The sequence below is a fragment of the Salmo salar genome, chromosome ssa04 (assembly GCF_905237065.1).
Source record: "Salmo salar chromosome ssa04, Ssal_v3.1, whole genome shotgun sequence".
Classification (NCBI taxonomy): domain Eukaryota; kingdom Metazoa; phylum Chordata; class Actinopteri; order Salmoniformes; family Salmonidae; genus Salmo; species Salmo salar.
The window spans coordinates 13116207-13130616 of NC_059445.1; the positions used below are offsets into that span (position 1 = coordinate 13116207).

The 14410-nt window shown below is 46.4% G+C and overlaps 1 protein-coding gene across 5 annotated transcripts in view; it reads right to left on the reverse strand.

The window, feature by feature from the left end:
• Window positions 1–14410, reverse strand: part of LOC106610290 (protein FAM13A) — an 83775-nt gene that overhangs the window by 8392 nt on the left and 60973 nt on the right. For 3 of the 5 annotated variants that reach the window (XM_045716529.1, XM_045716531.1, XM_045716528.1), the window contains 3 exons: window positions 13888–13936; window positions 5473–5626; window positions 2645–2710 (listed from right to left, as the gene is read on the reverse strand). In XM_045716529.1, the coding sequence (XP_045572485.1) occupies window positions 2645–2710; window positions 5473–5626; window positions 13888–13936 (269 nt within the window). The remainder of the gene's footprint in view (window positions 1–2644; window positions 2711–5472; window positions 5627–13887; window positions 13937–14410) is intronic. The other 2 variants (XM_045716532.1, XM_045716530.1) reach the window with 1 other exon arrangement.

Below are 14410 nucleotides of genomic sequence, written 5' to 3' on the forward strand. Positions count from 1 at the left end.
GTACTGTATCACAGATCAGTGGAGCACACCGGCTGTTGTTGCTAGGAGAGGAGGGAAGGCTTCACTTCAGATAGCCTAAGCCACCACCACACAACAGCATTGTAAATACAACACTCAGCCAAGGATTGTTCTACTGACTGTGAATGTAGCCACCTGCACGTGCGTTTGTGTGGACGTGAGAGAAACCATGTATTGTACCACAGGAAAAAGGAGACCATGTAGGATACACTGCACACTGGAGAGGTAACATAGCCAGAAGGGAAGGTGAGAGCAATAACAACGTCAGGTTTCCATATCACCAATGTAAACATTTAGAAGCATCAGAATTCAGGAATCACTCTTTGAACACATGCACACCCACCCTGTAGCTGCAAGTGTATGTTTTTCTAAGAAGGGGGTCGGGATTTGGGGCTCATATGGGAAGTGATTTAGGTTCGATAAAAAAAATTGTTTTGTTGGTTTAACATATCTCGAAATGGATAGATAAAAGCTTAAATTTGCCATTTGTGTCACTTCAAAGTCACCAAAATGAAGTTTTTACCAATAGTAGTCCTACAACGGTTTAGTTTACAAATTGCAGGTCGAATTTCCCCGGGTAATTTTGACGCATATTGTTGATATTCTCTCGCGCACATAGGCCTATCTGCTGGTCGTCACTAGTTACCACTGTAGTCGATTTTTACTTTGTGGTTGTGGTAACCCTATCCGTTCCTCTGATCCATACGACTACAGCAACACACCAACAATACAAATATCTACTGTATGTCCCAATATTATACGAGTTGAGTTATACAGAATAAAAGTAGTGGCATCTTTAGCTGACAAATGCATGTAACGGTGAATATTGGCTCCTGGTTGTCGGTCCGTCTTATCTGTCTTTGCTACAGCAGCACACATTTTAAAACACCAGAGGTCTGTAACAAAGTTGCTTTCTTGAGTTTCTGAATTAAAGGAATTGTGTGCGATTTTCATTCACTAAGGGATTGAGAATATGTTCCTATCGTGTGTAGCCTAACACTTGGTATCTGGACAGTGTTACAGGGTGAGTTCGTAAATTCACTCTAGAGTGCCAGAATACACTCGTAGTGTGCTCTGGACGTTCGTAAATCCCGACCGTTTAGCTCTCGTAGCGTTCAGATCGCACACACTGGACGCTCTGACGGAGGAGTAGGATTAATCTGAGCGTTCTAACCTCACAACGGCTGTCAAGCACTCACGCTAACTGGCTAAAGTTAGCTAGCTTGCTAGTTACTTCCAGACATAAATGAGAGAACACCTCATTCTGACAATTTGTTTCGCCCTAGCAGAGCTGGTTAGGCTGAATTCATGTTATCCGGAGCGTTGGTGACTAACTGTACTGCTGGCAACAATTTAATTACGATTTGTTTTGCCGACGTTTACTGTCACCAGCCATATTCAACGAGTGTTGAGCGTTCATAAATAAATTCATCAGTTATTCTGCACTCTGGCAAACAGCCGAGAGTGCTCTGAAATCGGAGTTGATTGCCAGAAGGAATTTACGAAGGCACCCATAGACTCCTCACTCAGCACGACTAGTAGTGCATGCTGGACTGTAGACGGTAGATAATATTCACGAAAGCCAGTTAACGTTATCTGTCTGCTGCTGTAAGGCTAGTTGTTTAGTTGGCAAGCCAACGCGCATTGCTAGCAAATATTGAGACTTTGCCGGAGTTAGCTGACTACTATAATTTTTTTCGTCTTAGATGTTAAGTTTACAATTGCAACTTTTTGATTGCGAATTTTCCGGACGAGTGTTTGCACTGCAAGTGATAAAGCAGATAAAGGCGCTATACATATACCGCAGTATAGTTGTGACTGTAAATTATAATTACATTTTACTGCTGTAACGTTCATAGCTAACGCGACTTGTAAAATGCATTTTTTTATAATAGTAAGTACTAGGTTGCCTTAGATCGTGTAACTACATACCAGTAGCTGTCTAATACTGACCAACGACCTGAGTTTGTTTACAAAAAAGGACAACTGTCACCCCGATAATAATTCATAAACACAAATTACATAACTGAGATTTAGGCTATGACGACCGGCTCGGGTCATGGAGGTGCTGGCTTGGAAGGGTACTTAGTGTGTGCGTGGTATGCTACTATAGGACTACGTGCGGTTTTACACGGTCTTTCAAGGCATGTCGGGACTGCCTGGGGCGCGGGAGGCGCGGGAGCAGTAGCCTAGTCTCCCTAGGCAGAAGGTTGCCTCACACAATGTATCCAATCATCACTGCTGCGTACGGGTTTACTAGATGACAGTGAGCAGCAGGTCAACCTCTCAAACAATTCAACGTGTTTTAACCTATTATGCCAGCTTACACAGCCAAGCAGCCAATAGGGCATTCACCATGGCATTTCAAATGAGGTCTTTAAATCAACCAGCGCAGCATCCAGCCCATTGTAGTTGAGGTATGCCATGCTGTCATGCCCCTAAAGGTTGGGATGTGATTGGTTGGGAGCAGAATATGCCCAATCACTGTTTAGTGATGTTGCCATGCAGTAGTAAAAGGTCATGCAACAGGCATTTGGCCTTTTTCCTCTCTGTTCTGTCTCTAATGGGTTATTTGTATCAAGGCAAGACAAGTCCCGGTTCCAATGCCAACCAGAATGCCACTTACCCTCATAATAACTCGACTGGAAAACACTTTTGAAATCAAGGAACGGAGCGCTAAAGAATAGGGAATCTGGAGGGCAGAGAAGAGATGGGATAGGGGCAGGGAGGGAGGGAGGTAGGGAGGAAAAGAGAAAAATAAGGTGATAAGAACAGAGATGAGATGGAGGGAGGAAAAGAAGATAAGATCCAGCCCGGTCACTCTGTTGAATGCGAAAGGTGAAGTGAGAATCATAGTGCATCATTCCCAATGACAGAGACATTACACAGTAGTAGACAAGTCCTCTACTCTAACTAGCTCTATGTACGTGGAGCTGGCACACAGCAAATATCTGCTCACCATGACTGTAGTTGGCACAGGCTGCACTGGGTAAAAGGTCTCATGCCACTGTACCATTCACCGTCCCAACCATCACTACCTCATCCATTCCTATTGCAACAACCTCATCTGTTTTCCTGCTTACCCCCTCTACAGGACACAGGTACTTACAGATACCTTACGCATAACAAAAACGCTCGTAGTCTCATTTCTCTATATTTAAAGGGGAGAGAAAGGACCTACTGCCAGACAAAAAGACTCCGAACATCACTCAAGTTCACTGCTGTTTAATCAAACACTCAAAACCCAAGCTCTGGCTAGCCTTGCTCTTCCTCTGGCTTCAAAAGATCCAAGCGTTCCGATTGCCTTGCCTGCATCTAGGAGAAATGCTTCTTGTGATATGGGAACGCCATGTCACAGTCAATCATAAGCACTCCCCTGGGAGTTGTAACTCTCAGTAGCTCAGAGGAGTCTAAAGCATTATGCCTTTAAGAAGGTACCTCCTGTAGCATGGGATTCTTTTGTGCCAGGTAACATGCGGAATGTGACTTCAAAACTGAACAAAGTCTTGTTTTTGTCCTCCCTCACCTCTCCTCATCCCTCCATTCCTGGCTGTGAGAGAACAACACCTGGTGATACCTCTCACTCTTTCTCCAGAAAACACACACTATGTGCGTACACACACACACACACACACACACACACACACACACACGCGCTGCCTGCACTGCCAAAACCCCTAACACCAAACTCACATTGGCTGCAGCCCTGACTGACTGCATAAGTTAGCATTTCTATGCAGACAGACACTACCTGAATATTTATCTGTCTATCACACTCACTTTGGAGCAAACAAGGACTAAGCACCAGGCTTAACACAGTGCTCCTTAGCTGAATAGGACAAACATGTCTCAAGCCCTACCACTAGAGGGCGTCTTTGAGTGCTTTTGCGCCGTTGGTACTGCACTGAACTAGAGACACAATTCAAGACAAACAGTGCTGTTTGAGTTAGAAGAAATACTGAATCCAAAGGAAATGTTTGAACAATATTTTCCTTAAGGTGTGACCTATTTCCATTGGGGTTAGGCAGTTTGGGTTGGGCATGACCGCGGCCTGCACCGAGCAACCACACAGGAAATTATTTAGTATCCAATATTCAAGTTACTATAAAAAATGGTGCCCATGCATGTCCCTTCAAGTCTGAAACTGCAAGTGGACTTGTCTTTTAGGTAACTTGCCCTGTGCAAACAAACCTAAGCAATCTAACAACTCTGCATTCAGTCTCACTAGTGTACAAAAACACACTTTTTCAAACTCCACCCACCTCCGACCTTTCTTTCGCAATCTCTCACAAAAACAATCAGACAAGTTGTGCAGCATCTAACAGCCTTTCCTTCCTGATACTCCAACCCCACTCAACAACATGCTGCTAATAATTGTTGCACCATGGATTAAAAGCTTACAGAGAAAATAAAATAAAATATTCAAACTCTTTTCTGACATGGTTTAATCCCCCAGAGTCCACTGTATTGCAGTTATTTAACAAACATATTGAACATTTTGAATGGCTGCGAAAATCTTTCCAAGGTCCTTTTTGACTTACATTTCTTTCTCTCTAAAAAATAATAAGCAGACATGCCCATGATAGACTAATGAATAATAGAATACCTCTTGTCTATTTCTGTATAAACTATGCATGACCAATGAGATACGATACCTTGGCATGAATAAACAAATAGACACACTTCATTGCTTACATCCAATGCCATGTGCAGAGTTGAAATCCAACCGTAATGAACACACACACACACTTATTGTTCCTAGGGTTAATCTAATCATGCAGGCACACACACCATACGCACTTAAAAAACTAAACGCCAGGAGCGTTTGCAATATCAATGTGAAGACAATACATCCCGACCACATCAAACAAGATCAATGTCAATCCCTTTAAGAAAAGATTAAACCTCAACGCCCCTAAAACAGTACCGTATTTGTCACCTGTAATCTTCCCCTTTAATGATTGTTGTAAGCAATCTGGAAGCTATTCACAACCCACAAACTGCCCAATAACTGCCAACATGCCAGCAGCATGTGCAAACCGTAAAAATACTCACTCTTTCACTCTTCAATAACTCATGGTAGCAGCACGACAACACAACAAAAAAACTCCATGTGGTCTGATGAAACAGGAGCCACATTTGTCAAAAAGGCAATAAAAATATCTGCTATCTAAATGCAATATGCTGCGCCAAGCTGTGTACACAAGCACAACGCCTTCAGTAATGGTGCAGCTTCTCCAGATATAGAAGCCGAGAGACTAAGAGCATCTGAGTCCATAAATCTTCTTGAAGACACAGAAGGAGCCACCACAACAAGAGGAGGAGGAGAGGGAGCAGGAGAGTTGCAGCTGCCACCCAGACACCCATGTGCTGCCTAGAAGGAAGGGAAGGACTGAGGGAGTGTGTGGAAGAGGGGAAGAAAGGCTGGGGGGGGGAATTGGACTCAAGATTTACCTCCCCAGTTGTTATCGTCGGTCAGCACCGACAGGTCCAAGCGGGGTACTTCCTCGCTGCATTCCTGGTCCGAACTCCGGACGATGACCCCCCTCCTGTCGGCCGTTTCACAGCTACTAGGCAGCTCCTGGATCTTCATACTACTGAGTCGTGTCTGCACAACCATGGAGAGACACAAAACAACAAGGGCTGGGAGTGAGCATGCTCCTTAAGTTCAGCCATACACTGCCTCTGCCTGGCCCAGCCTACCACAGCCCTTGCAGGGGGGGTGACAACACTCCTGATTGGTCCACCGTGCGTGTCTGTCTGTGTGTGTGTGTGTGTGTGAGGTTTAATGCTCCTCCTCTTTTCCCTTTGGGTTCCCACCCCTTCCTCTCTCTCTCTCTGTCTGTGCATATGCACTGATCCTTCGGAGTGGTTTGTCTCACAGTAGCCAGAGCAGAAGGGAGGGGGAGAAAGGGAGGAGGAAAAGAAGGAGGGAGAGAAGGAGGTATGGCAAAGAAAAGGAAGCAGATTATTCGCCAGACGCCAGCACACAGGCTGAGATTTTTTTTCCCCTCTCTTCTGCTGCAGAAAGACATCCTTGCCTTGGAGCATGGAGTTCTCTCTTCCTCTTTTGGCTACCACTCTCGCCTTTCCACCTCTCCTGTGCTCTCTTTCCCCATCGTTTTTCTTTCCCTCTTCCGAATCCCCCCTCTCTCCCAATCATTTTCTACCCTTTTCACCTTCCCTCCCCCCTTATCTACAAATACCATTATCTCTGTCATAGTACGTCTACTCTTTCAATATCTCCCCCCATTCTTAGCCCTTTTCAATGCACAACCAAATGGAAGCTTTTTTGACCATAGCACTCAAACATCCTATCAGATGCCAGCCTAGCAAAACGTTAACAATCCCTCACCATTACCGAAAGTGAATTCAGATGGTAGGTCATGCAGGCAGGGCATGCGTCCAAAACAGACAGTACTTTGTGCTAAACTGAGGAGGGGTGGGGGGGGGGCTAGCTTCCCCTCTAGCCTCTGCCTAGGTGTGGGACAGAGTTATTTTAGGAACAGATCAGGGATTAAAACTGCCCCAGCCTCATAAATGCCACCTATAAAAGGAACTGCCATTGAGGGGCTGTTGTGTATGATTACAGGTAGTGGTATAACTGGGGGGGTGAAAGGTGAATGTTACTGTAAGGCCAATGATAGGGAGTTATCAAGTGCTCTCAGCTGTTGTCTGGCAAATAGCTTTGATGTAACTGATAGTGGGAATTTGTCCCAGACACCCAGCTGTCCAACGCTGGGGACCATAGATCATGTAACAATGGACATTTAAACACTCTGAATCTGAATCTCAAAATGTCCTTCCTTTTCGCTCTTAATCTCTCCTTTCCTACCCTTCAGTCAAGGAGCATACATCATTGTTTACTGGGAAAGTGAATTGCGGCCACACAGTGTGTGTGTGTGTGTGTGTGTGTAAGTTTTGCGCACATACGTGAAGCTGGAACACACACACACACGGTGTGTAACAGGACACTCTTAAAAGTAATCTAACCTGAGTTCTAAAAAAAAGTGAGACTCTCAGATTCAAAAGCACTTCATGTTACAGAATACAAGCAAACAAACACTTCAGAAGGAAAACAACTACTATTCAACCCCAATCAATCAACTCATTTAGGTTCATATGATTGATATGTGGCCATGAGCAGGCTGTTAGGTCAAACAATAGAAATCTCTTGACTACATCTCAAGTTGTGAAGAAAGAGCTGATTACCTTGAGAATGACTGGGGTCAAAGACGTCGAAAGAAGGACAACACTGCTACAAACATTTTCTCAAGTGTTCTGTGCCCTCTTTTCCTTCAACTGTTTCAAAGCACACTTCTTACACAACAATTCACCTGATGTCATTTCAGCAATGCAGATCTCTTTCGGGCACTGAAACTAGTCGCCCTTGATACCGCCAAAGGGGTCATTGACATGCAAATTAGGACAATTTAATCAAAGACTTTCAAAGCATCGCCCCATTAGAGGTTATAGAGAGAGAAAGGACTAGAAATGTAATGTGATCAAATCACGTTTCACACATGGACGAGCTAATGATAGGTTTGATTCAATCTTTTTCAGTCACATTAATCATCATCATTCTTATTGCGGTTAATGATCACATTGCTGTAAGAATGACAAAATTGCTATAAAAACGATATGATATATAGTAGCAGTCAAACGTTTGGACACACCTACTCATTCGAGGTTTGTTCTTTATTTTTACTATTTTCTACATTGTAGAATAATAGTGAAGACATCAAAACTATGAAATAACACAGATGGAATCATGTAGTAACCAAAAAAGTGTAATATTTAATATTTGAAATTCTTCAAAGTAGCCACCCTTGAATGTGCAAAGCTGTCATCAAGGCAAAGGGTGGCTACTTTGAAGAATCTCAAATATGAAATATATCTTTATTTGTTTAACACTTTTTTGGGTTACTACATGATTCCATATGTGTTATTTCATAGTTTTGATGTCTTCACTATTATTATACAATGTAGAAAATAGTACAAATAAAGAAAAACCCTTGAATGAGTAGGTGTGCCCAAACTTTTGACTGGTACTGTATATATACACTGTATTACTTTAAAAAAAAACGTATTAATGTACCATCATAGTAGTCATTTTCAGCAAATGTTTCTATCAAGAAGTCTCTGGAAAATACTACACACAACAGAAATATAAACATCTGTATACAGTCCTAATCATTTCAGGATTAACCCAGACTCACTAGAAGACAGAACAGCTTGACCGCGGCTGTCACGACTTCCCCCGAAGTTGGTGCCTCTCCTTGTTCGGGCGGCGTATGGCGGTCGACGTCACCGGCTTTCTAGCTGCCACCGATCTACATTTTTTTTTATCCGGGGCTTTGGTCAGGTAGCGGCTCCCATTACCTCCTTGCTGAAGGGGGGAGCGGTGCGACTGCAGTGGTCAACTGGGGCGGACAGGGCTTTTGGTCACCTGAAGGCTATGTTTACCCCGGCTCCCTTGCTGGCTCATCCTGATCCCTCCTTGGCATTCATAGTAGAGGTGGACACGTCCGAGGCTGGGATAGGAGCTGTGCTGTCTCAGCGCTCGGGTACGCCACCAAAGCTCCGCCCCTGTGCTTTCTTTTCGAAGAAGCTCAGCCCGGCGGAGTGAAACTATGATGTGGGGGACCGGGAGCTGTTGGCTGTTGTCAAGGCTCTGAAGGCGTGGAGACATTGGCTTGAGGGGGCTAAACACCCTTTCCTCATTTGGACTGACCACCGTAATCTGGAGTACATCCGGGTGGCGAGGAGAATGAACCCTCGCCAGGCAAGGTGGGCCATGTTTTTCACCCATTTTGTTTTCACCCTATCCTACAGACCAGGTTCCCAGAACGCTAAGGCAGACGCACTGTCCCGGATGTATGACACAGAGGAGCGGTCCACGGATCCCTCTCCCATACTTCCGGCTTCTTGCCTGGTGGCACCGGTGGTATGGGAGGTTGACGCGGACATCGAGCGGGCGTTACGTACGGAGCCCACTCCCACCCAGTGTCCAGTTGGGCCTCTGTACGTTCCGTTTGATGTCCGTGATCGATTGATCTGTTGGGCCCACACGTCACCCTCCTCTGGTCATCACGGCATCGGTCGGACAGTGCGCTGTTTTAGTGGGAAGTACTGGTGGCCCACTTTAGCTAAGGACGTGAGGGTTTATGTTTCCTCCTGCTCGGTGTGCACCTAGTGCAAGGCACCTAGACACCTGCCCAGAGGGAAATTACAACCCCTACCCATTCCACAACGGCCGTGGTCACACCTATCGGTGGATTTTGTGACGGATCTTCCTCCGTCACAAGGAAACACCACGATTCTGGTCGTTGTGGATCGGTTTTCTAAGTCCTGCCGTCTCCTTCCTTTGCCCGGTCTCCCTACAGCCCTACAGACCGCAGAGGCCCTGTTTACTCACGTTTTCCGGCACTACGGGGTGCCTGAGGAAATAGTGTCAGATCGGGGTCCCCAGTTCACATCGAGGGTCTGGAGGGCGTTCATGGAACGTCTGGGGGTCTCGGGCCAGCCTGACCTCAGGGTTTCACCACGAGAGTAATGGGCAGGTGGAGAGAGTTAACCAGGATGTGGGTAGGTTTCTGCGGTCCTATTGCCAGGACCGGCCGGGGGAGTGGGCGGCTTTCATCCCCTGGGCAGAGATGGCCCAAAACTCCCTCCGCCACTCCTCCACTAACCTGTCTCCGTTTCAGTGTGTACTAGGTTATCAGCCGGTACTGGCACCGTGGCATCAGAGCCAGATCGAGGCACCTGCGGTGGATGAATGGTTTCGGTGCTCGGAGGAGACATGGGACGCTGCCCATGTGCGCCTGCAACAGGCCATCAGGCGACAGAAGGTGAGCGCCGACCGCCACCGCAGTGAGGACCGGGTGTGGTTCTCGACCCGAAACCTGCCCCTTCGCCTGCCCTGCCGGAAGCTGGGTCCACGGTTTGTGGGGCCATTTAAAGTCCTGAGGAGACTGAACGAGGTATGTTATAGGTTACAGCTTCCCCTGATTACCGTATTAACCCCTCGTTCCATGTGTCTCTCCTCAGGCCAGTGGTGGCTGGTTCGCTCCAGCAGTATGAGGTGCGGGAGGTTCCTCCGCCCCCTCTGGACATCGAAGGGGCCCCGGGGTATACTGTGCGAGCCATCATGGACTCAAGGCGTCGGGCGAGGGGCCTTCAGTACCTCGTGGAGTGGGAGGGGTACGGTCCGGAGGAGAGATGCTGGGTGCCGGTGGAGGACATCCTGGACCCTTCCTTACTGCTGGAATTTCACCGTCTCCACCTGGATCGCCCTGCGCCTCGCCCTCCGGGTCGTCCCCGAGGACGGTGTCAGCGTGCTGCTGGAGCCGCGTCTAAGTGGGGGGGGGTACTGTCATGACTTCCGCCAAAGTTGGTGCCTCTCCTTGTTCGGGCGGCGTTCGGCGGTCGACGTCACCGGCTTTCTAGCTGCCACCGATCTACGTTTCTTTTTCCATTTGTTTTGTCTTGATTGTACACACCTGGTTCCCATTACATTATAATTTATTCCCTATTTAACCCTCTGGTTCCCACATGGTTTTGTGCGTGTTTGTTCTTTGTTTAGTGTTCAATAATTCTGTTAGCTGGTGTGTTTTTCACTGCGTGGAAATCATTGTTGTTTCTTTTCGAGTAAAGTACGTATTTTACTCAGTTCTGTGTCCTGCGCCTGACTCCGTCCTAACCGCTGCACACTGACCACTTACCCTGGCTGTAAATATCACTGCCACACTGACTGTACTATAATCTTTTGTCCTAGCACAACTCAACTACTGATCACATTACATCATCACTAGTCGCCCTGGGTAGAGTGATGCAGAGGGAGACCAGGGTACTAGCATTCAGCATTGCAGATAGAAATTGTATGAATAAATATAGCTAGTATGATTCCTTTACTCTAAATGTCAGTAAATATATATTTCTATCTGAACGTTCCACAATGTTGTGCTCAGGCTTTGGGCTTGGATTTGTCCCACAGTGGGTGTTCTTTCCATTGTTAATCTGTGTGTTAGGGGTTTTATAGACCGGCTACACACAAACACATGGTGGATTTAGGAGGATGAGGCTGGGGTGGTAATGACAGACACAGACAGGGTGGAGAGAAGGGGCTCGTCTGGGAGGGTAGCATCACATTGGATGAGGAGGCTTGATACACAGCCACGTACGCTAGAACGCACACACACACACACACATACACACACACACACAGCTGTAATGCATCTGATTTGTCGTGTGTATACTGAACGAGCAATAACCCTCTTCACCCAGATTTTTGTGATCCATTAGTACTACAGTACAATCCTGAGATTTTCACAATATTATACAGATGCAAGAAATCAGAATCTCCACCAAGTAAGCATCATGTTTTGTTTTTTTGAGGGGGGGGGGGGTGCTCAAATTTACATGCCGTCCAAGCTTTTATCCAACCAAATAAGATCCCTTTGAAAGTTGAAATGTCTTTTGCGGCAGGGTACTAAGCAGTACAGTACTGTAGGCATTATAGCTAAAGCCAAAAGAAAGACTTGTTTGTACAGTTACATTCCAGGTCCCATTGATCTGTACTGTACTGGTTTAAGTGGTCCATAATTGATGTGTGGAAGTCTTTAATCTCTTAAACCTGTCCTTACTCCCTGTACCTCCACTGGCCTTTGACTGTGTGTGTAGTATTGGGGACAGGGCTGGGAATGTGGTCACACACACACACACACACACACACACACACACACACACACACACACACACACACACACACACACACACACACACACACACACACACACACACACACACACACACACACACACACACACACACACACACACACACACACAAGCTGGAACAGTGAGCTGTAGAAGCCATTCTAGGTGTCATCAGGTTAAAGAGGCTCAGGATTACCACACACTGATACAGTTCAGAGTGTGTGTACGTGTGTGTGGTGACCGAGGCCACCACTCACTAAAGCCAAGGCTGTAAAAGACTCTGTCCTAAAAAACGTTTTATGACGGTGTGAAAGCCAAACAGGTCAAATGAACATGTTTCTCACGTCGACTTGAGTTGCTTCTAGGATAACAAGCAAGCAATATATGGACGAAGAGGCGGTCCATCGTGCAAATGACTGAAACACTAAAAGGCTGTCTTTGTTTTGAATAACAGTAAACTTTAGTTACAGTTTAAACAAACAACATAAAACTGAGCTTCAACAATACCGTTAAAGATATGCTTTAAAACAATAAATCTAGTCATCCCAAATTCCCTTCATAGTTCACTACTGTTGACCAGCGCCCTTAGGGAACACAGCCTCTGTCTTAGTAGACCGATCAAGAGCACTAATCTCCTTAGTACACTAATTGGACCTGCTGTCAGTAGTACGCTCTGATGTCACTAGGCGCTGGGATCCCTCATGCCACCACCTCTGATCTGACACCAACAACCAGCAGAGAGGTTGGCACAATAACCCTTTACCCCGAGGACGCCGTGCCACCATGCCAGGCACAGACTGCATCTCAGTGGGTACAGCCTGTTCTGAGGTGGTGAATGTGGAGGAGGTGGAGACAGAGAATTGTGTCACTAAGACCCATCTGGACTGTGTGTGTGTGTGTGTACAGTTCAGTTGTAGAGTCACATTAAGTGTTACAGATTAGCCTACTGTACTAGAAAGCAGATGGACCAGTAGATTACATAGGACTGTTTCCATCTGTATACCACCTTAGCAACTATGACCTTATCACTATGCTAAATAGCTACAGCTGCTTCTGATGTTTTTAATAGCTACACAGTGCTTCACATTTCAAAGTGATACAGAGCTGCAGTGTAAAACGTTCACAGCATTTCCCATCAAGATGTGTGGATATGTCGTTTTTTTGTGTGGTGATTTTCATTCAATGAAAAGCTCAAACTTTGTTTTGGTTTCTTTTCTACTTCTCTTCTTTCCATATTGTGTCAATAGTAGTGATTCATTGTTGCTTAGCTGTCAATCTCTCCAAGGGATGTTTGCTTTTCCCCTAAAGAGAAGATGTTTGGCTGTAACATTTTCACCAGCAGAGATGTGGTAGTTCCACATTGCAGTGAGTGGACCAAAATAGTATCTCATTTATCTGCTCCAGTTGTTCATTGGTCAGGAACAAACTCTAGATGTTCCCTCAGACCCCTCCTCTTCCCTCAGACCCCTCTTCTTCCCTCAGACCCCTCTTCTTCCCTCAGACCCCTCTTCTTCCCTCAGACCCCTCTTCTTCCCTCCTCTTCCCTCAGACCCCTCCTCTTCCCTCAGACCCCTCTTCTTCCCTCAGACCCCTCTTCTTCCCTCAGACCCCTCTTCTTCCCTCAGACCCCTCTTCTTCCCTCAGACCCCTCTTCTTCCCTCAGACCCCTCTTCTTCCCTCAGACCCCTCTTCTTCCCTCAGACCCCTCTTCTTCCCTCAGACCCCTCTTCTTCCCTCAGACCCCTCCTCTTCCCTCAGACCCCTCCTCTTCCCTCAGACCCCTCCTCTTCCCTCAGACCCCTCCTCTTCCCTCAGACCCCTCCTCTTCCCTCAGACCCCTCCTCTTCCCTCAGACCCCTCCTCTTCCCTCAGACCCTTCCTCTTCCCATCAATCACCTAGGCTACTGAGAGACTCTGGCCCTATCTTCCGCAAGCAGTGTGAACACAGCATGCCTAGGAAATCTAGCATGTACATGCAGGGTATTTCAGTGAAAGAGGAAGAGAGAGAGAGACAGAGAGGAGATAGGAGAGGGAGAAGAGATAGGAGAGCAAGGAGAGCAAGAGAGAGAATAGAGAGAGAGAGAGAGAGAGAGAGAGAGAGAGAGAGAGAGAGAGAGAGAGAGAGAGAGAGAGAGAGAGACACTCAACTCACCCATGAAGGAGTTAGAGGAAGACTGGGGTCCTTTCTTTGACTGTCATTTCTGAAAGAGGGGTGAAAACATAAACATGTTAGGATCACACCCTAGCAAGGACACTGGTGTTTTCCACCCAGCCAGGAGCCCGTAGAACAGCGTGCCGAGTTGAGTTTAGGAAGGCTCTCTCGCCCCCTAACTCCCCAATGTCAGCAGCATTCTCTCAAGTTTATCAGATTATAAACTTTGTTGAATAAATGTTGCCCGATAAAGACAGGTGCTGTGACACAATGGGACTAGGCCTCAGGGAGTCCGTCAGAGCCTTAGCAACACAACAATCCTTTAAATAACAGTCTCACATTACCTTAGTACAGGGTTTCTCAAACCCGGCCCTCGGGGGCCCCAAGAGGTGCACATTTAGTTTTTTTTACCCGATCAGCTGTGTAGTGCTAGGGCAAATCTAAATGTGCACCTCTTGGGGTCCCGAGGACCAAGTTTGGGAAACCCTGCCTTAGGATCTAGATTAAGTAGTGAAAATGGTCG